Source organism: Nelumbo nucifera, chromosome 2 (genome assembly GCF_055504915.1).
Source record: "Nelumbo nucifera cultivar China Antique chromosome 2, China Antique-T2T, whole genome shotgun sequence".
In the NCBI taxonomy this organism is placed as follows: domain Eukaryota; kingdom Viridiplantae; phylum Streptophyta; class Magnoliopsida; order Proteales; family Nelumbonaceae; genus Nelumbo; species Nelumbo nucifera.
In genome coordinates, this window is record NC_142650.1 from 15,604,610 (window position 1) to 15,628,123 (window position 23,514).

Consider the following 23,514-nt stretch of genomic DNA (forward strand, 5'->3'; position numbering starts at 1 on the left):
AACATCGAACCAAGGTTGTTTTCGAGAATGCTACTGCCTACTGGTGATCCCTCACAAGTCATTCAGCATGCTAGTGTTTTGGTGTCAGCTACCCCAGTGATTTGGATAGAAGAGACGAGGATATTTGGGGGCTGAAGAAGAGAAGAAACTAGGCAGGAAAGGGAGTGAGGTAGACGAAGAAACATGGGCCGTCACGACCCACATCCATAGGCCAAGCTGGGATAGGGGTTTGAGGCCCATGCGCTGACACTATATATGTAATATGTATATAATTTCACCTAGGTCCATGCAAGAAACTGCAGATCTGCTACTCACAAATTGTTCCCACATAGGTATCCACACAATACCATCAGTGTATTGGGATTTGGAAACATCTCCCCATGAATAACAACGGAAATATTCCCAATGTGGGTAGGGATGTTGGAACAGTTTGTGGGTAGTAGATCCAAGCCCCATGCAAATCTAAACCTTATTTGCCTCTCTAAACCTCCCACCCCATACCTTCTCTAAAACTCATAGCAGGTTGGATTATGAGAATCCACAACGCAGATTTCCTGCTCACTCTCTACCCACCTTGAATTGCAGCCACGCATCTCTCAATTCATAATAGAGATGTGTGGTTGTAATTTACGGCGGGTAGAGATGTGGATAAGAAAAGTGAGTAGGAAATCCTGTTTGGAGAATCCAAACCCTCTTTGCACATGAAAATGCAAAACCCTAGCCACATTAAGGGAAAAGTGGGTTGGATTTAAAATAACATCTACTTTCCTATTGTTTCTTGTTATATATAAGTGATAAATAAGTAAAATAATATGAATTAACAACAAAGTTTCCAATTATTTGATAAAATAGGTAGAAAACGCATAAACTATCAATTGTGTATTACACGAAATTCAAAATATTATTAAATTCAACACTTAACACATAATATGCTTTCCATGGTAGACTTAGCCTAATACCAAACCCTACCCACACCCGAACGGATTGTAGAATCCCAAAACCCCTCCCCACCCCAAAATCCATCCTTCAAGAAAAAAAAAAAACCACCATGTTGGTCTAGGTACACACATAGAAATTATCATCCTTACATGCAAGGTCCCCCTCCTCAATAAATTGTTTGATGCCAACACAACCAATACACCTAGTATGGCAAAAAATATATATTTATATATTACATATTTTTAATATATATTGTATTTATAATATACTATATAGTTATAGTATTTTACATTATATACTTATATATTTATAATATATAAAAAATTAAAAAAACCAAACCGGTCAACTAATTAATTGATTACTTCAGTTTGAGATTTTATAAAAACTAGACTAACCTAACCGTAAGCACCTCAGATTATTTTTGGGAATCCGGATTGGCTGATCACAATACATTGGGTTGTCATATTAATTCAACCACACATCAGGAATATCAGCGATATAAAGTGCTAAAAGATGTTCCAAATGTGCAGCTAGATGATGTAACCAACAATGTATTGTGGTTAGCAGCAGCAATGGTATAATGATAGGTTAAAAAAAGGGTAAATTTCTTAAATTACCCTTATGATTTAGTTAATTTACCCTCCACTATTTTTTCGATTTTTAAAATAAAATCAAACTGATAGAATTTTTGAACTATAATCTCTTTTCCCTTTGGTCCTCTATGTACAAGCTGGGCATCCCCTATCGTTTTGTAATTGAGAACTCCGTGGCAATGGAATCTGGTGGTGGAGCGAAAGGAAGAGGTTTTGAGAAGTTCATGGGTGTGATTAAAATCGGTAGAGGAAGTGCGATACAGATAGAGAGGGGTGTGCGATTGACGTGAGCCAGGAGGTGGCCATGGAATCTGGTGGTGGAGCGAAAGGAAGGGATTTTGAGAAGATGGCGGGTGTGATTGAAATCGGTAAAGGAAGTGCAATACAGACAGAGAGGGGGTGTTGATTGGTGGCCACACTCGTGGAGTTGGCGGATGCTGCTATGAGTGTGGCCACCATATCTGAGCTCTAGCTTTGAACCAAACTGGTTCTTTGAAGTCCACTCTAACCCACTTTTCAAGAACTTCAGGGGTGATGAACCTGAGCGCGCCCAACATAGACCATCGGCTGTGGATCACCTGACATATTTCAAGGTTATTCTGATGAAGCTGTCATATTAATTTCAAATAACCAGAAAATATAAGCAGGAATTTTAACAATTCAGTTTTGTCATAAAACACAGTCAGCTCTCTCTCTCTCTCTCTCCCTCTCTCCAACTCAATTTAATTAAGCGACCACCAGGCACTAGTAAGTGGAAGTGATGGATTACCTCAAGAGCCCCCTGTTCCTGGCGAAGGCCTTTGGGTCAGCCGATAAACCGGCAGTGTCCCAGCCATAGTCTTCGGGGAAATTCTCTGGTGAGGTACAAGGTGTTTGAGCAGAGAAGGGCCCCAATTCCCAAGTACTTAACACGCTGCGTGCCATACCATAATTCATTCCCTTGTTCAAACAAATCCAAAGTAAAGAGAAAAAATTCCGCTTACTCCAATAAATCAAAAAGGAACAAAAGGAAGATATACAGAAGAGATGGAAGGCCATTAATAAAACTTGAGAGCTTAGGTTTGGTAGCGCTCCGCTAGAATATTTCTGATATTCCCGAGTTCTCTGCAAAACCAAAAACGTTCCATTTGAATGTTACCTAACGCGGTCTTACACTCTTACCATGGTGAACATGCCAGTTCCCATAGAAACAACATTCCTAACTGGGTTAGCGTTGGTCTAAGGACAGTGGTGGATGCTGCCATGAGTGTGGCCAACATCCCTCGTCACTGGAACCGGCAGTATCTGTTGTTAGACTGTATTTGACAATTGACATTATCAGTAAGTGCTAACTGAAAAAATGAAGTGTCAAATTAGTCTTCCTTTATTCCTCAAAATTTCAAAATAAAATCCAAATGATGAAAATTTTCAGAAATCCTTCTTTTTTATTTAATTTTCTTATTAACATAATATTTATTCATTTTTACTACCTCTAACCACTAAACAATAAATGGATTTCACTTGCCAACAAGCTGATAACACTATTTCGATGTAACTCAAATAAAATTGAAAACAAGCATACAAATTTAGATTCAAACAATTCACCTGAAACCAAACTAAAAAGCCAGATCTCTAAAACAGAAGTAAACTAAAATGAGATTAAACAAACGGCAGCACTACCAACAATGTCCATCAGAACATAAGATTGATTTTAAAGAAAAAATAAAGACATAATTATCGGTGGTATCCATCTAAGCGTGAAATAGGTTTTGGGAAGAAAACTAATGACAGTATTATCAACAACACTCATCAGACTATGAAATTGGTTTTGGGAAGCAAAAACAAAGTTAGCAACTGTCCAATCTTTTGAGACTAACAGATATGAGTTCAAACTACATGCCATTGAAACCTAACAGGAAGCAATAGACGGATTGGGTTGGGGTTAAAAGCCTACAATGTTCAGTTCGACAGAACTACACCCGTCAACTTCCTTCCCCAACCTCAGATTCCAATCATAGCAATGGTGGGGAGAAGCTAAGCTAAGAAAAACAAAGGAAAGGAAATAAAATGAAACTAGGCAACAACGGAACTTACTTGAGTTACATTCTAACCAACTGTGTGATGTTGTAATAGGGAGGTTCTAGCGCGTTCAATTCTGCTCAGCTGACGACCAAAAGGGATAAAATAAATGGCTGGTACTTGGTTGGGATGCTGGAAATGGCATGGATGAGGAAGGGGAGAGGGATGATGAAAATGTAGGAGGAAGATGCAGAAAAGAAAATGGCTGGCCAATTGAGTTTAAATGCAACTTAGTCTGGTGTGGTTGGGAATGATGTAGAGAGGTAGAGAGAGTAATGTAGAGTGATGAGTAACAAAATGAGAGAGAATGATCTGCCGAAGTAGATACCGGTGATGCTGCTGCTCCTCCCCGGTTGTCGCTACTACTGTGTGTTAAGAGCGCCACTGCACTGATGTGTTCAAATCCACCACTACAAGTGGTGGCGATTGAAACAGGGGAAGGGAGAGAGAGAGAGAATGAAGGGGTAAAGAAAAATTGAACAATGGAAGAATGGGGGAGAGAAAGAGATGGGAGAATAGAGAGAGGAAGCGGCAATTTCATAGGGGAAGATAAAAATAGTCAAAGAAAAAAAAAAAAGAAGATAAAAAAAAAGGAAGAGATAGAAAGAGGAGAATCGTCTTTCCTAAGGCTCAGCTTGGAAGGAGTATAAATACAAATATGTAGAGCGCAAATCCATGTATTTTGTATTATTCTGTACATATTTGTATTTGTACTTCTTCCAAATTAAGACTAAACCAAAAGAGATAATTTTTGAAAAATATGATGGTGTTTGGAAGCAGCGTTTTTTGGGACCAACTTCCAAGACCCATTTTTTACACAAAAAAAAAACACTTTGATTTTGTTTGAAAGTGTTTCTGTCATGTAGACAGTGAACAACACTATGCTATTTCGTAAGGTGATTTTCATCACCGTTTTTCATGTATGTGCTGACAGGTAAACCTGTTCATGGGTCGCGTGGCCTGACAGACCGGCCTGGCCCCCGGACGAGCTTGAACATGTTTATAGGCCCGCGGGCTTAAACTCGGACCAAAAAGCCCAGCCCGCAATAAATTCGAGCCGGGCTCAAGTTTTGTCAAAATAGCCCGGCCCGACCCGACCTAAAATTAGACTTAAAATGGGTTATGTGATTATGTCCATTTGAATAAAATTTTTGATTTAAGAATGTAAAACTGTGTTTTAAAACGTAAAAGAAAGGGAAAAAAACCATCTTATAGGCCCATCGTTCATTTAAATAGGAAAAAAAAAACATCTGGATTTTTAATTCTAATTTGAATAGAGAAAATTGTAATTTTTTTATTAGGTCGAGCTTCGGGCTTTTTATTAGGGTCGGGCTCAGGCCCAAATTATAGGCATGTTGGTCGGGTTGGGCTTGGGCTCGGGCCTAGCATATTTCCATTAATGATGAGTAAAAGCCCGGCCCGTCCCAACGTAGTACCGTTTTTCAGAAAAACAGCCATGGTTCCAAACATCCCCAATAATAGTCACGTTATGTCACATGCAAACAGTTTATGACAACATTACCGATTTCTGATTCCTACTGCACAACTATAAACATTCAAAACATAAAAAAATACACCCTATATGAACCCATACCCACCCATTCAAAACGTTATGTCACCCTATGTACCCCATACACTGGGGTTATCGGTTATTCTACATTGAGTCTAATAGTACATTTCGGTTTCCATAAATGAAACACTAAAGATAACTTAAGAAATTTACCCTTTAAAAAAGGGGTTTTGAGGTAGAGTGCAGTCTAAAAATCCCTATCAGGGTGAAAGAGCAAGTGGAACGAAGTCCCGATATACTTAAGCCCGCCTACGTCCAAATTTCCAATATACAGGCCAGGGAGCGAAAGCGACACGCCAAGTGCCAATGCCTTCGAGTTGCGGGTCAGAGAAGCTCTGAAACGACCCCTCTCTCCCGACTCTGCTCTCCTCTTCAACTTCATCACTACTGAGAGTTACTTCAACGCCATCTCCCCGTCATCATCAAAGTCACTAGCCCTGACTCTGACATCTTCAAGCGGAACATCGCAGAATCGTTTCGGAGCTTTTCTTTTCTCTGTATGCAGATTTATGTGGGCTGAAAGATTGAAAAGAAGGCCATGTGTTCGTTCTCGTCGCGGAAGGCTAGGGTTTGATTTGCTGTTTCAGATTAAAGTTCGCAGTTCGGAGGTTTTCGACATTTTATCAGCTTTTAATACTATTTTACTTTGATTTATTGGGAGTTCTTTTATCTTGTTCCGGGGATCTCTGTTTATTTGTCGACTCTTCTGATTGTTTTTAAGTGCTGGGGAAGGAAATGGCAATTTGTTCTTCGAGCTTCGGGTTATCACTTTTGGCCAACTTGCCCAATGAGATTGATTCGATTAAGCAATGCAATAGAAACTCGTTAGTTAATGTTAAGGCGTTGGGTTCCCTGAGGAGTGGTGAACTAAAGAGTCTTGTAAAGGTGGCAACTTTGACTTTTTTGACTAGCGGCAGAAGCAACATACATATCTCGAGGGATAAGAAGAGGTTCGAAGTCCGGTGCATGTCGCAGCCGCAGGCTGAACCAGAGTTTAATGATCCAGTAGGTACGGTTTTGCAAGCGAGTGCGGAAATTACTTTAGCAAAGGATTCTAGGGTTTTGCCAAGTAGCTTTGTGACAGATGTTGACAATGGAGATGACAGTGGGTATTCTCTAGGTAGTAGTGATGGCAATGGAAAGTTCACATTTGGAGGAGGAGGTGGTGGCGGCGGAGGTGGAGGCGGAGGCGACGGTGATGGTGATCATGAGGAGAATGACAAAGAAGAAGAGGAGTTCGGTCCGGTATTGGAGTTTGAGGAAGTAATGAAAGAAACAGAAGCTCGAGGGGCTAGTCTTCCTTCAGACATGTTAGAGGCTGCGAAGACTGTTGGAATTCGCAAAGTTCTTCTTCTTAGATACTTGGATTTGCAGGTAGTTCTTTATTACTTGACAACAAAATGGTAATCCACTATGATAGCCTTTTTGCATAACTTATCCTTTTTTGTAAGTTGAACTTGTTGATTTTCTTATTATAGGGAGCAATTTGGCCTTTAGGCTTTGCAATCAGGTCCTGCTCGTTGCTGCGTAACCGAATGCTTGCTGATCCTTCTTTCCTTTTCAAAGTTGGAATAGAGGTTTGTTGAGCTTTTCTGGACTGAATTCTTTTAGAAAAGTTATCTTTCAATTTTTAGAAGCTAAATTATACAAAAAATGGTGGTCCGGACTGTTGTCAGGGTTCGTGCTGCCATAGTCCAAATCGTGCATGTAGAAACCTGTTACACTGGCAATAGCCTATTCCTTAAATCGATCATGGTCTGATCATCAACTCAAGGCTGATACGCAATTATTAATTTGATTAAGTGAGAATAACTCGCTGTTGCCTCATTTGTCAAAATCCATCAATCAGGCAAGTGGGATTGCCTGGTTGATAACCCATGATATGTGAAACATGTTATCTACTTTCATGATGCCACCAAACTCTTCTCTTGCTTGGAACTACAGTTTACTCTACCATATAAAATGTCTCATATTGATTCGGCATGATACAGATAGTCATTGATTCTTGTTGTGCAACATTTGCGGAAGTCCAAAAGAGGGGCAAGGATTTTTGGACAGAATTTGAGTTGTATGTGGCTGATCTTTTGGTTGGCTTGGTTGTTAACATTGCATTAGTTGGCATGTTAGCACCATATGCTCGAATTGGACAGCCATCAATGTCAAAGGGGCTCCTTGGACGCATACAACATGCTTATGGAGCTTTGCCTAGTAGGTTTGTTTTCATGCCAAAAGGATTCAATTTAATTGTATTCCTAGTAAGAAAAACATGCAAATGGAATGGGGGAAAAAAAAAGAAATGAAACTTGATGTGTAATTTCAGCTGTAACTGTTAATGTAGAGAGATGACAGTACTTGAACGTAGCCACATTCTCCTTCCAGTTTACATCTTTAGAGGATTGTGAAAAAGTTTTTTCATTACTTAAAGTGTTGCTGTACATGCAGTGTGTTTGAAGCTGGGAGGCCAGGATGTAGTTTTTCAGTTCAGCAACGGATTGCAACATATTTTTATAAGGTTAGACGTTTTCCTTATGTTTGTTGAAATAATAATGAAACCATAATTGTCATGCTTAAATCTGACTTGTTTCCATTCATTTTCTAGCATCATTAAGTTCTAACTTGTTTCTTATAATTTATGGCTATAATCAAAGAAATTGCCATATGCATGTTTGATACTTGTATTAGCTATTTACATATGTATATATGTGTGTGGATGTTTACTTTTGTCTTACATATCTGTGTCCAGGGATTGGTGTATGGAACTGTTGGATTTGCATGTGGTCTTATTGGCCAAGGGATTGCAAATTTGATTATGACTGCCAAACGGTATGCTTCTCTTCTTTGCTTCATGAAATATTTTGGCAGAATTGTGCTGTTTATCTCATTTAATTTTCACAATGTGATATATTTGAGGTTCAATCAGCTTTTTGTTGCTTTCTAAATTGCACATGTTTTTTGCTTGTTTGGTTTGTACCAGTGATTTAAAAGGCGTGCCTCAGGTGCGCCTAGGCGAAGCACATTTCAGGGTATGCGCCTCGCCAGGTCCTAGGTGCGGCCCTTTCAAAAGGCGCACGCCTGGTGCGCCTAGAAGTGCGCCTGGTGCGCCTCAGCCCAGGCGTGTGCCTCGAGGGGCGTGGCACAAAGCCGGCTCATAGAATCAGGAATGTAATATGTTTTACATTACATTAGCTATGTGAAGTACTGTAATTGAGTGAAAAAAGAAATTAGAGGTTTTACATGCTTGAAAATGTTTTATGTTTGATTTTATTTTTAAATTCTCATTTGAATATGCTTTACATCTTATGTTTATGTATTTTAATTTTAGATAATAGGTTTTTTAAAACATTATTTTAAAATTTTAACTTTTTTTTTGAATTTTCTGATTTTTTTTTATTTTTTAGCATTTTTTTTTGCGCCTTGCATAAAAAAGGCGCGCACCTCGCCTTGTGCCTTGTGCCTTGCACCTCAGGCGCAAATTGACCCCTGCGCCTTTTTTGCGCCTTGCGCTTTTAAAACACTAGTTTGTACTAATAAAGGTGTCAAATTGATAGATAAATATAATAGCCTACAACTTGGTTTAAATTTAATAGACAGGTTGCAGATCTGTAATCTAATTGGTCGTTCCTAGCAATCAAATGGGGATCAGCTACATGAATCCTGTTCCGCCATTCCATTCTGTTTGGTGCCAAAAAAAAGTTAGTTGGTTTCCAGCAAATGTATCAATTATCATGGTATTTATTTTTATTCATCCAATAAATTCTCATGACGATGCATCAACAGTAGTTGTAAATTTAAATTTTCTATCATGATATTATAAATAAAAGGGTTATTAACTAAAACACCCCTTCAGTTGACTACTGTTTTAGGGCCCCAGGCCAGGGTTGGAACGTAGCCAAGACAATTTATGTTTTTCACTTATTAATTTCTGACAAGCCATGGGCCTCTTGTACTTTCACTATATAATCTACCTTTTAAGTTAAACAATATGCAAACCACTGTTTGTGCCTAAAGTCTTAAAAACTGCAGAAACTTAATATCATTTTCACAAGAGATGACCAAATATTGGAGTGGATTTGGATTTGCCCTTAAAGAAAATGTTCAAATTGTAAGAAGATGAGGGGGAAGATAGCAACACCATTTCCTTATTCTCAGGACCGGTGGGAGTGAGGGACTCTACAAGGGCAGAATACTAGCTGCTGCTGTACAAGGGATCCAGATTGCCAACCAGCTTGGGGTGGAACATCTCCTAGTTGAAGGGGATTCTCAGGTGGTAACAAGGTGGCTTCTAAACCCGGATGCTGCCATTTAGGGCTACAAAGACCTCATCAAAAAAGTAAAGTGGTTAACCAGTAATATGAGAGGAGGTTAAATGGGTAAGCAAGTAGGCTAATACTATGGCTGATTCTTTGGCCAAACATGGGGTTTCCGGGGAAGGTCTTTTTTGTGCTACATTGTAACTCGTTGTAGTAATTTGGAAAGCTGTACTTAATTAGCTTGGAGAGGTTGCATCTTGTGCCTCTCCTTGGGGACCTTGTACTATTTATCTTTGCCGATTAATAAATTTCATCCAATTATCAAAAAAAAAAAAAGATGAGGGGGAAGATAGAGGAAAAGGTACCCTGCCTCAATGTGACCTTTATCACCTTGGTTCAAAGATTCATAAGAAAGGAGAGATTGAGGAGGATATCACCAATAGAATTAGGGCTGTCAACGGTTCAGATCTGATTTGGGACAGGATGAAACTGTTCCGAACCAACAAGAAATTAGGTTGTCCAGGTCCTGAACCTGACCCTATCAGAACAATAGTTTGGGACCCAGAACCGGACCAATTATTAATCGGGCTAATCGGGTCTGACCCGATAAGAACCGATTACAATTCAGAGGGTTTTCCTTCAAAGATTAAGAGGTAAAGCTGCAAGTCTGCAATTGAATCTACCCTAATGGCTGCTGGAATCAAATTGAATGTAAAAAATACTTGGCAGAGTTGTAAATAGAGGGAGTTTAGGCAAAGAGGCAACGATAACCCTCTATGATTGGGCCGTCAAGCATCCCCATGTACCAAAAGAAACGAAAAATAAAAATAGAATCACATAGAGGAAGAAAACACATCTCAAAGTGCTACCTGCCGCTGCAACATGTTTCTGCCATTCAATAAGAAAAAACAACCAATATAAACAAAATACAGTGGGGATTCAAGAAGAAAAAAAAACATAGCTCAGATCAAATGGTCATTTCCTGCTGCGGTTCAAGAAGAAAAATCACCGATAAATGGTTACTTGCCACTGCTGTTCTTGCATTCTCTGCTATAGATGCCGTCACTACACTTCCCAACAAGCAGATCTGGTCTTGTGCCTACCAACCTACAACTGCAACGTCTCAAAGTTTTGTGAGTGGTGTTTGGTTTCGGTGTAGGTGTCTCCATTATGGGCGGCAGATGAGATGAGAATAGTTTAGGGTTTAGAATTAGTAGTCAATAATAGGAAGAGTGAAAAAGAACCAGAACCGATAATAATTGGGATGCACAATAAAGAACCAGAACCGACCCAACGGGATAGAACTATGAACCAGAACCAACATAATTCTTTTGGTTGGTTCGTTCTATCGGGTAGGCCCGACCCATTGACAGCCCTAAATAGAATTAGAGCAGGATGAGTGAAAGTGAGTAATGAATCTGAAGTCTTATATGATGGGAGAACATTTGAGTAGCAGAGTAAATAAACAAAATTTCCAAAATATGAGTATGGCAGAGATGTGAATGCTGAGATGGATGAGTGGGAAAACTAGAAAAGATAGGGTAAAAAATGAACATACTCTAGAAGTATAGGAGTGATCCTGTTAGGTGATTAAACTGGGGAAAGTAGACTAAGATGGTTTGGTCAAGTGCAGTTAGACCATCTACAACACCAATAAGAAATGACCTGTTATAAGTTGAGTTGAAGGATCTAGAAGAGTAGGGGCAAGCCTAAAAGGACATGAATCAATTACTGATAAAAAAGGACATGAATCAAAGTAGTGAGTCATCAATTGAGGGCCCAAAATTTAACATTGGATATGGCACTACATAGAGCAGAATGGTGAAACAGGATTCATTTAGCTGGCCTCATATAGCTAGGGCAAGGCTTTGTTGAGTTGCATTAAGTTTCTTTAGCCCTTCAGAAGGCTTTGTTGAGTTGCATTGATTTAGTTTTGCAATTAATAGAATGTCATATTTAAGTACATCCATCTGTGCTCTTAAGGGTTGATCTCACTATCTCTAAGGTAGGATTGATCTCACTATCTTTAAAGTAAGATTACTTTATTTGATACCAAATGATATAGGATTGAATTGAATGTGTTAACACCATTTGATTTATGATTGGAATGATGCATAGATGAATCTAGGAGGGTAATGATGGGTTTATGGACAACGTAGGACTACAGAGACGGGTGTGGGGTTAGAAAGGGTTTTGGGTCAAATTGCTGAGAATGTGAAAAATAGAAGATTCAAAAAATTAATCATAGGAGGGAATTATTTTTAGTGAAAACTTGTAAAGATATTTAGAATGATAGATTGTACAGGGAAATTTAATTTTAAAACACTTTGAGCATATTTTACACAGAAGGATGCTTGTGAGAGAAATTATCAAAATCTCAGAAGATAGGGTTTTAGATGGCATTTTGAGATGGAATTTAGTAATATGAAATATAATGAAGATCCATAGGGGTGTCCATATGAAGCAATCAAAGACGATTTGGGCAAAAGGGTAAAAATGGCCAAAACGGGAATTTTTTCTTTGGTTCTTTTTATTTTAACTAAAGAATAATGTTGAATGAACTCCTTTGATGAAGGATTTGTGAGCTGTTGTTGGTTGTGATGGTTGCTCACAGAAGTAGAGAGAAGCAAGAGAAAGAAGAGAAAATCCAAAATCATTCAATGGGGGCCTAGAATCACTCTAGGGCATGGGAATCACTCACTATCTTAACATAAGCTATGATAATTCAAAGTTTCAAACAATTCATTCATTTCTTCTCACACATGCTGACTCCATCAAGAAAAAAAAAAGATGTGAAATGACCAAAAACTTTTTTTTCATGAATGAAATGACCAAAGAACTTGAACTGTCTAAAAATTTAAAAGATGCATAAAGTTCATAAAATTGCATATTCAACCACTTTTCTCTCACATTACATTCTTTCTCTGAATAAGTTCATTTCCAAACCAGAAAATATATCATATGTTTGTGATCATGATGAACTGTCAAACAGGCTTAAATGATTCAAGGATCCACCGGATTTTAAAATAATGATTCAAATTACATACTTCATGCAAGGCCATTACCTAATGTTGGTTCTAGCCATTCAGGGTCTTCGCTTCTTGGGGAGGGGTGGATAGTGGACTGGATACATATCTGACCTTTGGCTTTTATTTATTTATTTATTTGTTTATCTTTGTACGAAGTAGCCACTCCCAGATTTGAACATGCTTGTCATTCCACAATTTAACCATTAAACAAAGCAAATGCCCCCTGATCACCTGCTTTATACACAATTTATATGCTTTCACTAGATGTTAAATACTTAAATTAGATTGGACTTCTGGACCTAATATAGATCCTGATCATTAATTTCTCAGAGACTTTTCTGCCATTTTTTTCCTGCAATTTATTGTTATGATGATGAATGCTGCATTTGGGGCTTAAACTGACACACACACACATACACACACACACACACACACTTGTTTGCCCTACTCACTGTTCAATGAGACTGTTATTAATTGTTTTCATTTTTATTGTTCAGGAACATAAAGAAATCAGATGAAGATATACCTGTGCCACCTCTTGTGAAAAGTGCTGCTCTTTGGGGTATGCTTAACTTTTTTTTTGCAATATCCTCTTTAGTTCTGGTTTACAAGATCTGAAATTTCCATGCTTACTATCTGATAAATGCTAAAACCATGTTTCCATGCATGAATTGGATTTTCTTGTAAACCATAAAGACTCGGTAAATTGCTGACCAGAAAAGGAAAGAAGCAGAAAGAGAAAACAAAGTGCTTAATCTTTGCTCATCTTTACCCCATACTTCTTCCTATTGGAAACATACTAATTGGGACTCTAATAGAAATGCATTTAAAGCTTTAAAATACAATATAATAAAATAATCAAGACAAAAATGGGCTCCTAGAGCCTCAGGTAGTCAGGTGCAGGGTGTGCAAGGTGAGGTGTATTCCAGAACGAAGTGAGGCACTGATTTTGAAAAAGAAATGAAAAGAAAAACTTATTATACAAGAATATGCAAAACTAGACTGTGAAAGGAATAAAATGTTTTAAAAACCCTATTAGCTCAATTGATTAGAACTTCGTATTATTAAAAGAGTTAATTACTTAGATATGCCCTGTAGTTTCACTGAACTACTTAAGTATAACCTTTAGTATCTGAAACTACTTAAATATACTCTGTTGGGTGACCCCACTTGACACAAATAGTCCCTCCATTAGTGAAACGTTTAGGGCCATCTAAGTTGATATTATTTTTTTTGATAAATATCTAAGTTGATATCATTTGCATAAAAAATTTTATAATAAACCTGGTTTTTCCCTCCTGTGGTTGAAAATACCCTTCAAACACAAACCCCTGCTCATCCCGTTCTTGACTGCTGCAACACCTTGCTACTGCTTTCTTGGTAGGTGGGTGGCCAAGGTGACTTGTTAGCTTCACAACCTCTGAGCTTCAGCGATTCGTTGAAGCAAAACAGTCGAAAAGTCATTTCAAGCCAACAGCTTCTCATAGATATGTTAATCTCCTGCATATCAAAATTGCTTTTTACATGGGAGATGCCTCCAACTGAAGCCTGGGGGATTCAGAAAAAAGATCTAATAAATGTTTGTTTCAGACTGTTAAACATCCAAGGGGAGGTTTCATTCCTCACCCAAGAAAATGGTCTTGTTTTTGAGCCTAGGCTTGTCTGATGTGTCTGTTAAAACATTGACAACACCTGAACTTTAATGGAAATATGGAATAGATGGCAAAATTTTTAACTGTTTTTTTGCCAAGGAACTACTATTAATCATTTGTGAATTATTTGGACATCAAAAAAAAAAGAAACTCAAAATTTTTAACTGTTTGAGGTCTGCCACTCAATTTGTGCCCAAGTCTGAAGCATGAAATCTTAACTTCTATGCTCGATTCTTGTGCAGTTGTAAATTATTTATATATGCATCCATCTAGCTCGAGATTGCACAATTTAAACATTTATTGTGCTGGCATGTCCAATTTAGGAATAGAATGTGATGGGCTTTTCCTTTGGAGTTTTCTTTTTAAATTTTAGAAAAGTTATTTTTTTTTATATTTTACAATATATTATGGTAGGTATTGATTTTAGAAATATTCTTGGAAACACATCTCTGTATGTACAGGGGTAAGGCTGTGTATGTCTGTCCCTCCCTTGACCTCGCATTGGCAGGAGCCTTATGCACTGGGCCGCCCTTTATTGATTTTAGAAAGTCTTTTTATGCAAAACTTGGCATAAAAGACAATATTTTGGGCTTGAGCTCACCTTGAATTGCCTAGTGTGGTTACTGCGTGATGTATATGCATATGCATTCATATGTGCATTCGTGTGTATGTTTTAACATGTTTCAAGCGATATGATATATATATATATATATATTAATTTAGAGCTTTGAAATGGTTTGCAAAAATGTGATATTTTTTTCTGAAACTCAAACTCTAATAATCTTCAATAACCCTAATGCTTAAATATCATGCCTCGGGACTTATGCCTCACATATCTCAAGTTTCTGGTGCCTTGCTTTATGTCTCTAAATATAAATATTGATTTGTAGTTTAATAAATGAGCTTGATACTTGAATAAAGCTTAGATTGTGTTTGGAAACGATGCAAATGGAGTGTAAATCCTGGTTCAGGGTAAATTTGCATTCTGGTTCGCTTTTGCCTGTGTTTGGCAACATTACATTTATGCATTGATAAATGATAGACCAATGCATATTTACATTGATAATAAGATGTAAAAGTACATCAATAAAAAAGAAGTAAACTTGCATTCAAGTGGGCTTTTGATAAAAAAGCATATGCTTTGTTGGAATTCATGTTTGCACTCATTACAGCTAAAAGTCTGTTTGGTAAGAAGGTAAATTTGTTAATGCAAAATTAATTCAATTTTGCAATTTATATGAACCGTTTTACACTTTACATATTTGCATTCACATTTATTTGCATCGTTTTCAAACGCAGCCTTAGTATTGTTTGCTTAAAAGTTTGCAAACGCAGCCTTAGTATTGTTTTCAAACGCAGCCTTAGTATTGTTTTCAAACGCAGCCTTAGTATTTACATATTTGCATTCACACTTATTTCCTGTTTTACCAATCCATTCTATTTAAAGTCATATTCACTATTAAATTATTAGTGCTTAAATTATTTCTTAACCCATTATCTGCGCTTGGGACCAGCGGTGTTACACAAGCTCACACTGGTGGAGTTGGGCTTCTGTCTATTTGTTTTCTAGAATTTAGCGGGCGAAAATATACTCACTGATGACATGCACCAAGTAATCTTTTGCATTTGCTTAAGGTGCACCTAATGCCCTCATTGATGAATGCATCTCTTGATTAGTTCACGAAATGGATTATTCCGTTGCCTGGACTTTGTAGGGGGTGTTCAGCAATGTATTTGTTTTTTCTGTTGACATGACAGTTGTTTGTGTTATAGAATAAAACCATGCATATTGGCAAACCCCCACTAGGTTGCTCAACTTTCTTCCTTATTTTATATCTAATGGATGTATTTGAGAAGTTTTGCCTGATGTCCATGTATTTTGTTGGACTAATCGGTCCCTCTCCAACAACCAGGTGTTTTCCTTGGAGTTTCTTCAAATACTCGTTACCAGATTATAAATGGTTTGGAACGCATGGTGGAAGCATCTCCTTTGGCAAAGCGGGTCCCACCTGTTGCAATGGCTTTCACAGTTGGCGTTCGATTTGCCAACAATATTTATGGTGGTATGCAGTTTGTGGACTGGGCCAGGTGGAGCGGGGTGCAATAATAAGTTTAGGTAATTTCTACCTAATGGCATGGCAATGGCAGGTTATGCCAGTGGTAAGAATGGATTTGGAAAATAAAAAGAATACCTAGAATATTTTCATGCAGGCGATTTCTTTCTTACATTAGGCCCAGGATGGAGAGGAGTAGAGGACCCCCCCTTCATAAAAAGTTGCGGTACTTTGTGGTTAATGGTTCCTGATATAATCCTTTCTGGATTTTAATTCCTTATTATTGTTTAGTTAATTTGAATCTACCAATATATGAAATACCTTTTCTTTTCTTTCTTTGCATTCGATGATTGAATGTTCTCAATTTAATTTGTTGCAAGTAGTGGAAGGGTTGCATGCTATTTCTCTGAGAAATCATACATTCTTTTCTCCTCATTTTCTTTGTTTTTCAGCTCTGCTATGGTTTTGTCCTAATTAATTGATATAGGGAGTGATTTTGGAACTTCCCATACCCCTGATCAACCTGGCATAGTTAGCGGTGGCAATTGGGTGGATTGGGTTTGGTTTGGTTTGGGTTGAGCTTCAACCCAATTCATCTAATCCGTCAATCCATTAATGACTCGGTTATATAAAATTAAATGGATTATGTTCAACCCAAACATGTTTTGACCCAATCCAACCTGTCCAAACCTATTAAACTTGTATTTATGCACTTGAAACAAAAAACTTACTCCCACTTGACAAATAAGTTGGTCATAGCTTGATGGTAATAGTAGTTGTTATTTACACTAGTGGTGAAGGTTCAAATCACATTATATGCATACCATTTTTTATACAAGCGGCAAAACCATTTGACTATGTTCTGGTTTCGTGTTTGACTGAATCACTTAGGTTCAAACTGATTAGACCAACTTGAACTATTTAATTGGATTGTCTTCAAGGTAATCACATCAAAAGTGGTTGAACCGTTTGGATTTGGACTAGTCCAATTGGATCAAATCGGATTGGTTCAGCCAACGGTAGATTGACTTAGACCAGCTTATATCAGGTTTGTGCATGGGTTTGGGACTGAACCGACTGACCCGAAGTGGGTCAATGGAAGTAAATTGGACCTGTTTGGATTTGGGTTGACTTGTACATATACGAATCGGATCGGACAATCCAATCTGGGTCAAGGCAAATGGGGCAGGTTTTGGGTTAGGTTGGACCAAGGTCTAGATTGGCCTGCACTAGTTAGACTGAGTTGAGTTGATTGATCCAAACTAACCGATCCGAGGTGATCGGGTCTATTCATAGTTAGACCAAGTTGAGTTGGTTTGGACTCGGGTCAAGTTGATTTGGATTTATGTCGATTTGGGTGAAGTGTGTTGATTCGAGACAGTTAATTTTAATAAATAATTAATAAAAAATCATGTATTATTTATAAATTATTTCATTCAAATGAAGAAAATTAAAAAAAAAAGTTAGAGAATTAATACTTATATCTTTAGTGGTTAAACCAATGGTTATCCACAATCCAATCTAACTCAACCCATTTAAATTGATCCAATGGGTGATTTATCCATTTTCAACCTACCAAGTAATTGGGCGAATTGGGTGGATTAAATACTGGGTGAGTTTAGCGGGTTGGGTGAAAAATTGACACCCCCTAAAATACATATTTGAATAGTCAACCAATTACATGTTTTGAGTAAAAATTCTCTTTACTGTTTACATTAAGGGGTGCCGCCCATCAGTCCCCGGATTGCTACTACGACAGCAGCCAATTTTATTTTTGTATAAGCACATTTGCTTCTGATTTATGGGCAAGCTTTTTAATTTTTGGTAAGTGTGATTCATCCACATGTTGCAATTGCACATGAAGTCGATTTTGCCACACTTACGATAGTGAAAGAAAATACTATGGACAAGTTTTCAGGCTTAGGGTCCATTTGGCCACACCCTGCGATTCCCACTCCGGCTCTTTATTTTTATTTTTGACAACAGAAAAAAAAAAAAAAAACCATTTTGACCCAAAGCCCTAGCTGACCCCAAGTCTTCGTTATCTCATAGGCCTTTATCTCAGTCAGTTATCGATGTCCACCACCTTCGGCGAGGAAAAACCGGTTGTCTGCTGGTTCTTCCCCTCTATCTCCTCTCTTCATTTTACCCTTCTCTCTTCTTTTGCCGCATTTTTCCTGTCCCTCTTCCTCTCCAATGTTGCTGTGGCTGTTATTGCCTTGTTGGTAATATTTACTGTTGGTGGTTGGTATTAGCAGATCCTCTTCTTCTTCCCCTTCTTTTACCCCCTCTTTGAAATCTTGCTTGGTCGAATAGAGTAGGGAATTTGCCCTTTTTCTTCTGTGAATAGGGGCAAAATTAGAAATTTTAGCTAATTTTAATTCTGATTTCTAGTTAAACTAAATATCAACAATTGAAATCTGATTTTAATTCATGTCTGAACCAAACAGGCATCGGGAATAAGTGTTTACGGTTCTGATTTTAATTGTGATTCTAATCCTGATCATGAACCTAACGGACCCTTATGTTACGAGGTACCACCTTTCCAAACGGCTACCCACTAAAGTTGTTGCAAGTTGCAATTCATGTAGGGTTGTAACATCGTTTACGTGCTCAGTGCTCTATAGGTTGAAATGCGTTATTTTTGCAGAGCAACTTACAATGGCATAATTTAAAGAATATCCTGAATTGCATTTTCAGAAACAACATAAATACACAAACGAAAATACATTTGGATTTCTTGGTTTAAAAAAAAAAAAAGACTCAGACCAAGGTTATAAATATCAATACAAGTCAATATGCCTGTGCTTTTTTTATGTTATATTTATTTTTTTTTAATCGATTCAGAGGGATCGGTTTAAATTTCGACTACTCTCTGAACCATGGACTAACCCGATACATCTCTTCTAGGACATATTGAAAAGGCTCCAATACGATATATATCGGTTGATACAGGCCAATACGTAACAATATTTTAAACTTTGGCCAGGACATCTCTAAGAAGGGGTATTAATTTTCAAAAGTGGACATGGTGGATTCAAAATGCGTATGATATTCATCGATTTGTTGTAGAAGTTGAAACTTTGAACCCAGATGATACAGAGAAATATGTCATAACTCGTAATAGTAAAGCTTTTAAAATATAACACTTTTTAATTTAAAATAAATTTTTATTTTTACGTATACATATATTAAATATATTGTAGGGAAAGCTTAAAACATTAACATATTATTCGTATAATGACTGATACTCCCCTGTTAATGTCATCAATGGGAAAGCAATGCGTAATTTGTACTTTAAACCTTGATATATAGTAGCTATATTTACATATAAAATATTCTAAGGTTATCGGAGATGCAAATGGATCAGATTGTATTTGAATCAGGATATATTTGAATCCATTGATTTCATAAATGGTGATTTGAATTTGAATCTGTTAAGGACCGGATATCAGAATATGGTCCTATTTGATTGGAATTATGAAAAAATTAATAAATTATTAAAAAACATAAAATCTAAAAAAATAAAAAATATAAGTATTTTTTCAATTATTAAATATATATATACATATATTTTTTATAAAAAATACAAAAATACAATATAAATATATTTATAAATAAACATATGTATATATGCCTTTTTATAAAAAAAAATATATATATATATATATATATATATATATATATATATATACACATATATATTGCTCGGGTCAGGTCGAATTGGATAGGGGTGATCCGAATCCGATCCACTTTTCAATCAATTCCGATTATTCGATCCGAACCGAAAATCTGACTTAGGGTTGTATGAATCGAAAAATAGGATCGGATCATCCGATCCATTTGTACCCCTGATCGCAATGCGTATTTGTCTGATCTTGGTTGTATTTAGTTATTTAATCGACTCTTTTACTGTACTCAATGACATTTGGTCTAATTTGCACATGAACATTTCGGCTACAATATTTATGCCATACAAGTATTTAATTTGTACCAGCCGTTGTCATTTGCCATCTTTAATTCTTCAAACGATTTCTTAAATTCACTGCACCTCAAGACTATTTCCTGAATTTAAGTTATGGAAGTTTAATTTTGACGAGAAAAAAAAAGTAAACGTGAAAGTAAAGCAGCAAATTTGACAAATAGAAAGATCTATTATCTTCTAATGTATTAAATGGGATCGGCTTGGATGATGATGATGATGACGACGACGATGACGATAAATATTAATTAGAGAATTCATGCCACATGGAGCTTTAAATAACTGGAAAAAGTGAGAAATTACGAGCAATGTGCAAAGCTAATTAAAACTAGAAAATATTATATTTGTGATGGGTGATCAAAGAGAGAAATGGGATGGTGATGGCTTATACATAGGGTGGATTAACATTACGTACTTGTTATATCAACGTGACTTAATTATGGTGATGACACTTATACATAGGATGGATTCACTTGCATTGTTAGCTAAGAAGTCTAATATTGCTACGTAGTTGGCGCGCGGTGGTGGATGACGCCCCTGAGGCTGAGGTGGTGGTCCATCTCTTTATCGCGGTGATGGTGGTGCATGCTCAGACGGTGGACAATCATGAGAGGGGGATGGCTTTCCATGTTGCGGTGGTGACAAATACTCATGCGAAGGTGGAGCCTGTCCCCTCTGGTGTGGTGGTCGTCCGTACGTAGGTGGCGAAGGCTGCCGTCCAGAAGTTGGTGGTTGATACCCGTGACCGTGAGAAGGTGGTGGTGGTTGCCCATGCTTAGGCGCCGGATGGTGCGTCTTAGAAGGTGGTGGTGGATATCCCTGAGAGGGGGGTAATTGCCTATGTTGTGGTGGCGATCGATGCCCATGGGAAGGTGGTGGTTGATGTCCATATGGTGGTAGTGGATGGTGCCCCTTATTAGGAGGTGGTGGATACCTATAGGATGATGGTGGTTGTCCGTGCTGAGGTGGTGGATGATGCCTCCTAGGAGATGGTGGTGGATAACCTCGAGAGGGAGGTAGCGTTACTTGCTGTGGTGGTGATGGGTACCCATGAGAAGGTGGAGGCTGTTCGTGTTGTGGTGGTGGTTGTCCATGCTGGGGTGGTGGATGGTGCCTCCTAGGAGGTGGTGGCGAATATCCCCGACAACAAGGGGGTGGCTTTCCATGCTGCGGCGGTGATTGATACCCATGAGAAGGTGGAGATTGTTTGTGGTGTGGTGGTGGTTGTACATACGTAGGTGGTGAAGTCTGCCCCCCAGAAGGTGGTGGTTGATAGCCATGAGATGGCGGGGACTGTCTGTGTTTTGGTTTTGGAGGTGGATGTTGGCCCCTACTCCAAGGAGGTGGGTGATGGTGATCATGAGAAGGTGGTGATTGTCCTTGGGTAGGTGGTGGATACCCATGAGAAGGTGGAGGCCTCCCTTGGTTATTGGGTGGTGGTTGTCCATGGGAAGGAGGGTATCCATGGCCATGGGGTGGCGGAGGATAATATCCACGGGATGGAGAAGGATGCACTCGTTGAGGTGGCGACTGGCCGTGAGAGGGCGTAGTACAATTGAGATGAGGTGGATGCTCGTAATGGGGTGATGAGTATGGCTGCCCCTGCTGGACCTGGACCGGCGTCAACAATTGATCATCAGAATACGATGGTGGTACTTGTCTTTCATCACTCCATGGCTGACTGTGGTTGTAGTGGTCCTGATCTCCTTTCAGGTCCCTCTGAGCTCCGGCAAACAAAGGAGTTGTGCTTACTACTACTATCACTGAAACCAGTGGCAGCAGAAGCAGCCTATGGCTATGTGAACGAAACCCCTTCATTTTGGGTTTGAAACCAGTTGAGGTCTTTTCTGATATGAACCGAACGTCAAGACCGATTGAGTAGTAGAGAATGGCTAAAGTTGGGTTTATTTATATAGAAGAGTTCGCACTTCACAGTCCACACACACTCTCTCTTTCTCTGTTGTTTACTAAAAGCTTTATTAGTGAAAAAGAAAGACAAAACAGGCGTGGGTTCATGCATGCATGTAGAGACCATATGACAAAGACTTGTCTCAGCTGTACGATTCGATGCAAGCAACATAATCTTATAGCTACCACGTTAGACTAGATATCAAGAGGTGGCGGGTTTTGATCACGGTGAGTGGGTCTACGTCTGTAGTACTTTCCAAATATGACAGTGAAGATCGAACAGGGGTTAACACTTATTAATACAACCACAACATTTGGAATCCACACATTCCAAGACGTAGCAAAACACAGCTGTTGCGTATGCATGTGAATGAGTAGGGACTCAACACTCATCAGCACTGTGGTCTGTGGTTGGTAGATTAGCTATTTCCGCGTTGTCATTTATTACTGATCGTCCACGTCCACAGTGGATATATGATGATCGTTTGGTAGTCTCAACTCTCAACTATCAAGTCTCTGTAGCTCAATTAATTGGTTTCGCTCTCATCACGCCATGGTAAAAAAAATCGGTTTTTATACAGCCAAGCCAGCCAGTACTGGACAGAATACAAAATTTAGATATGTCTTTTCGTAACTCCCAGTTTGTCTGTCGTTGGTAAAAAAAAAAAATTTCAAAACTGTATAATTTGTCGAGAAAGGAAAAGGGAGAAACTTGTGAATTGCCGATTGTCAGCAATCAGCATGATTTTCGGCTTTCTGAATCGCAATAAAATGGCTCCTAAAAGAGAGTCGTTTGTTTGCTTTCTTTATTTTTTGTTTTGATTGGGAAAAAATGTCTAACAATTGTCTGACACGATCAATGTCAGGGACTGAACCATATTCTAAGTGTCCGACACTACACTTGAGCAGTAAATTCGGAATTGCAGATGTATTTAGGGAATTAATTGTGTTATAAATGATTTCAACAACCAAACATATTGTGTGAAAAATATTTGAAGGAAAAAATAAAAGCGTTTGGCTAAAAGTGTATACATAGAACAACATCCTTTCAGACAGTAAAAGAAGGTAGGTGTTGGAATTTGAAGGTTTGGAGTGGAGGGTAAAGTAGAGCTAAATAATTTATGAAAGACCTTTAATTTGATCTTTTTTTTTTACCCCATTCTACGGAATTTGGGGTTAACATTTAATTTTAAGATCCATCTTATAAAAGTTAAAATCTGATCATTTACCCCCATAGTTTAGGGACTTTGGCACTTGGATGGTATGCTGGAGTGATCGAGATTTCAAATTTCCATCATTTAATTTAGCCTACCTAAATGGTGTACCTAATGATCCCTAACATTTTGGTCATCAAAGTGTGGTCCTCTAAGATCAGTGAAACAATTCCAATCATCCAAAAATGTGTCGATATTTCAACTAATCAAACCCATCCAAATTGTATACCAAATTAATCCCCCCCCCCCAAAAAAAAAATTATAA

The 23,514-nt window shown here is 38.1% G+C and overlaps 2 protein-coding genes and 1 long non-coding RNA gene across 3 annotated transcripts; 1 reads left to right on the forward strand and 2 right to left on the reverse strand.

Annotated features, from left to right (window-relative positions):
- Positions 1-1,033: 1,033 nt before the first annotated feature.
- Positions 1,034-4,198, reverse strand: LOC148801944 (uncharacterized). Its single transcript, XR_016082793.1, has 3 exons — positions 3,606-4,198; positions 2,302-2,636; positions 1,034-2,110 (listed from the first exon to the last, which is right to left on the reverse strand). It is a non-coding gene; the product is annotated as an uncharacterized LOC148801944 (long non-coding RNA).
- A 1,203-nt stretch (positions 4,199-5,401) lies between these two features.
- On the forward strand, positions 5,402-16,477 carry LCD1 (reticulata-like protein, putative (DUF3411)). The gene is made up of 7 exons (XM_010258470.3): positions 5,402-6,534; positions 6,639-6,737; positions 7,152-7,372; positions 7,603-7,672; positions 7,904-7,983; positions 12,937-13,001; positions 16,005-16,477. Exons 1-7 carry the CDS (start codon positions 5,896-5,898, stop codon positions 16,196-16,198), a joined length of 1,368 nt encoding a protein of 455 aa, XP_010256772.1. The 5' UTR covers positions 5,402-5,895; the 3' UTR covers positions 16,199-16,477.
- Positions 16,478-20,438: 3,961 nt separating this feature from the next.
- On the reverse strand, positions 20,439-22,074 carry LOC104597076 (uncharacterized). The gene has a single exon (XM_010258469.3). It carries the CDS (start codon positions 21,943-21,945, stop codon positions 20,692-20,694), a length of 1,254 nt encoding a protein of 417 aa, XP_010256771.1. The 5' UTR covers positions 21,946-22,074; the 3' UTR covers positions 20,439-20,691.
- Between the last annotated feature and the right edge of the window lie 1,440 nt (positions 22,075-23,514).

Bases quoted from the DNA above. Each gene is read 5' to 3' on its own strand.
- LCD1 (XM_010258470.3), top strand. From the start codon at position 5,896: ATGGCAATTTGTTCTTCGAGCTTCGGGTTATCACTTTTGGCCAACTTG. The intron at 6,535-6,638 runs GTAGTTCTTTAT...TTCTTATTATAG, and splicing joins TTAGATACTTGGATTTGCAG to GGAGCAATTTGGCCTTTAGG. The intron at 7,984-12,936 runs GTATGCTTCTCT...TTTATTGTTCAG, and splicing joins TTGATTATGACTGCCAAACG to GAACATAAAGAAATCAGATG.
- LOC104597076 (XM_010258469.3), bottom strand. From the start codon at position 21,945: ATGAAGGGGTTTCGTTCACATAGCCATAGGCTGCTTCTGCTGCCACTG.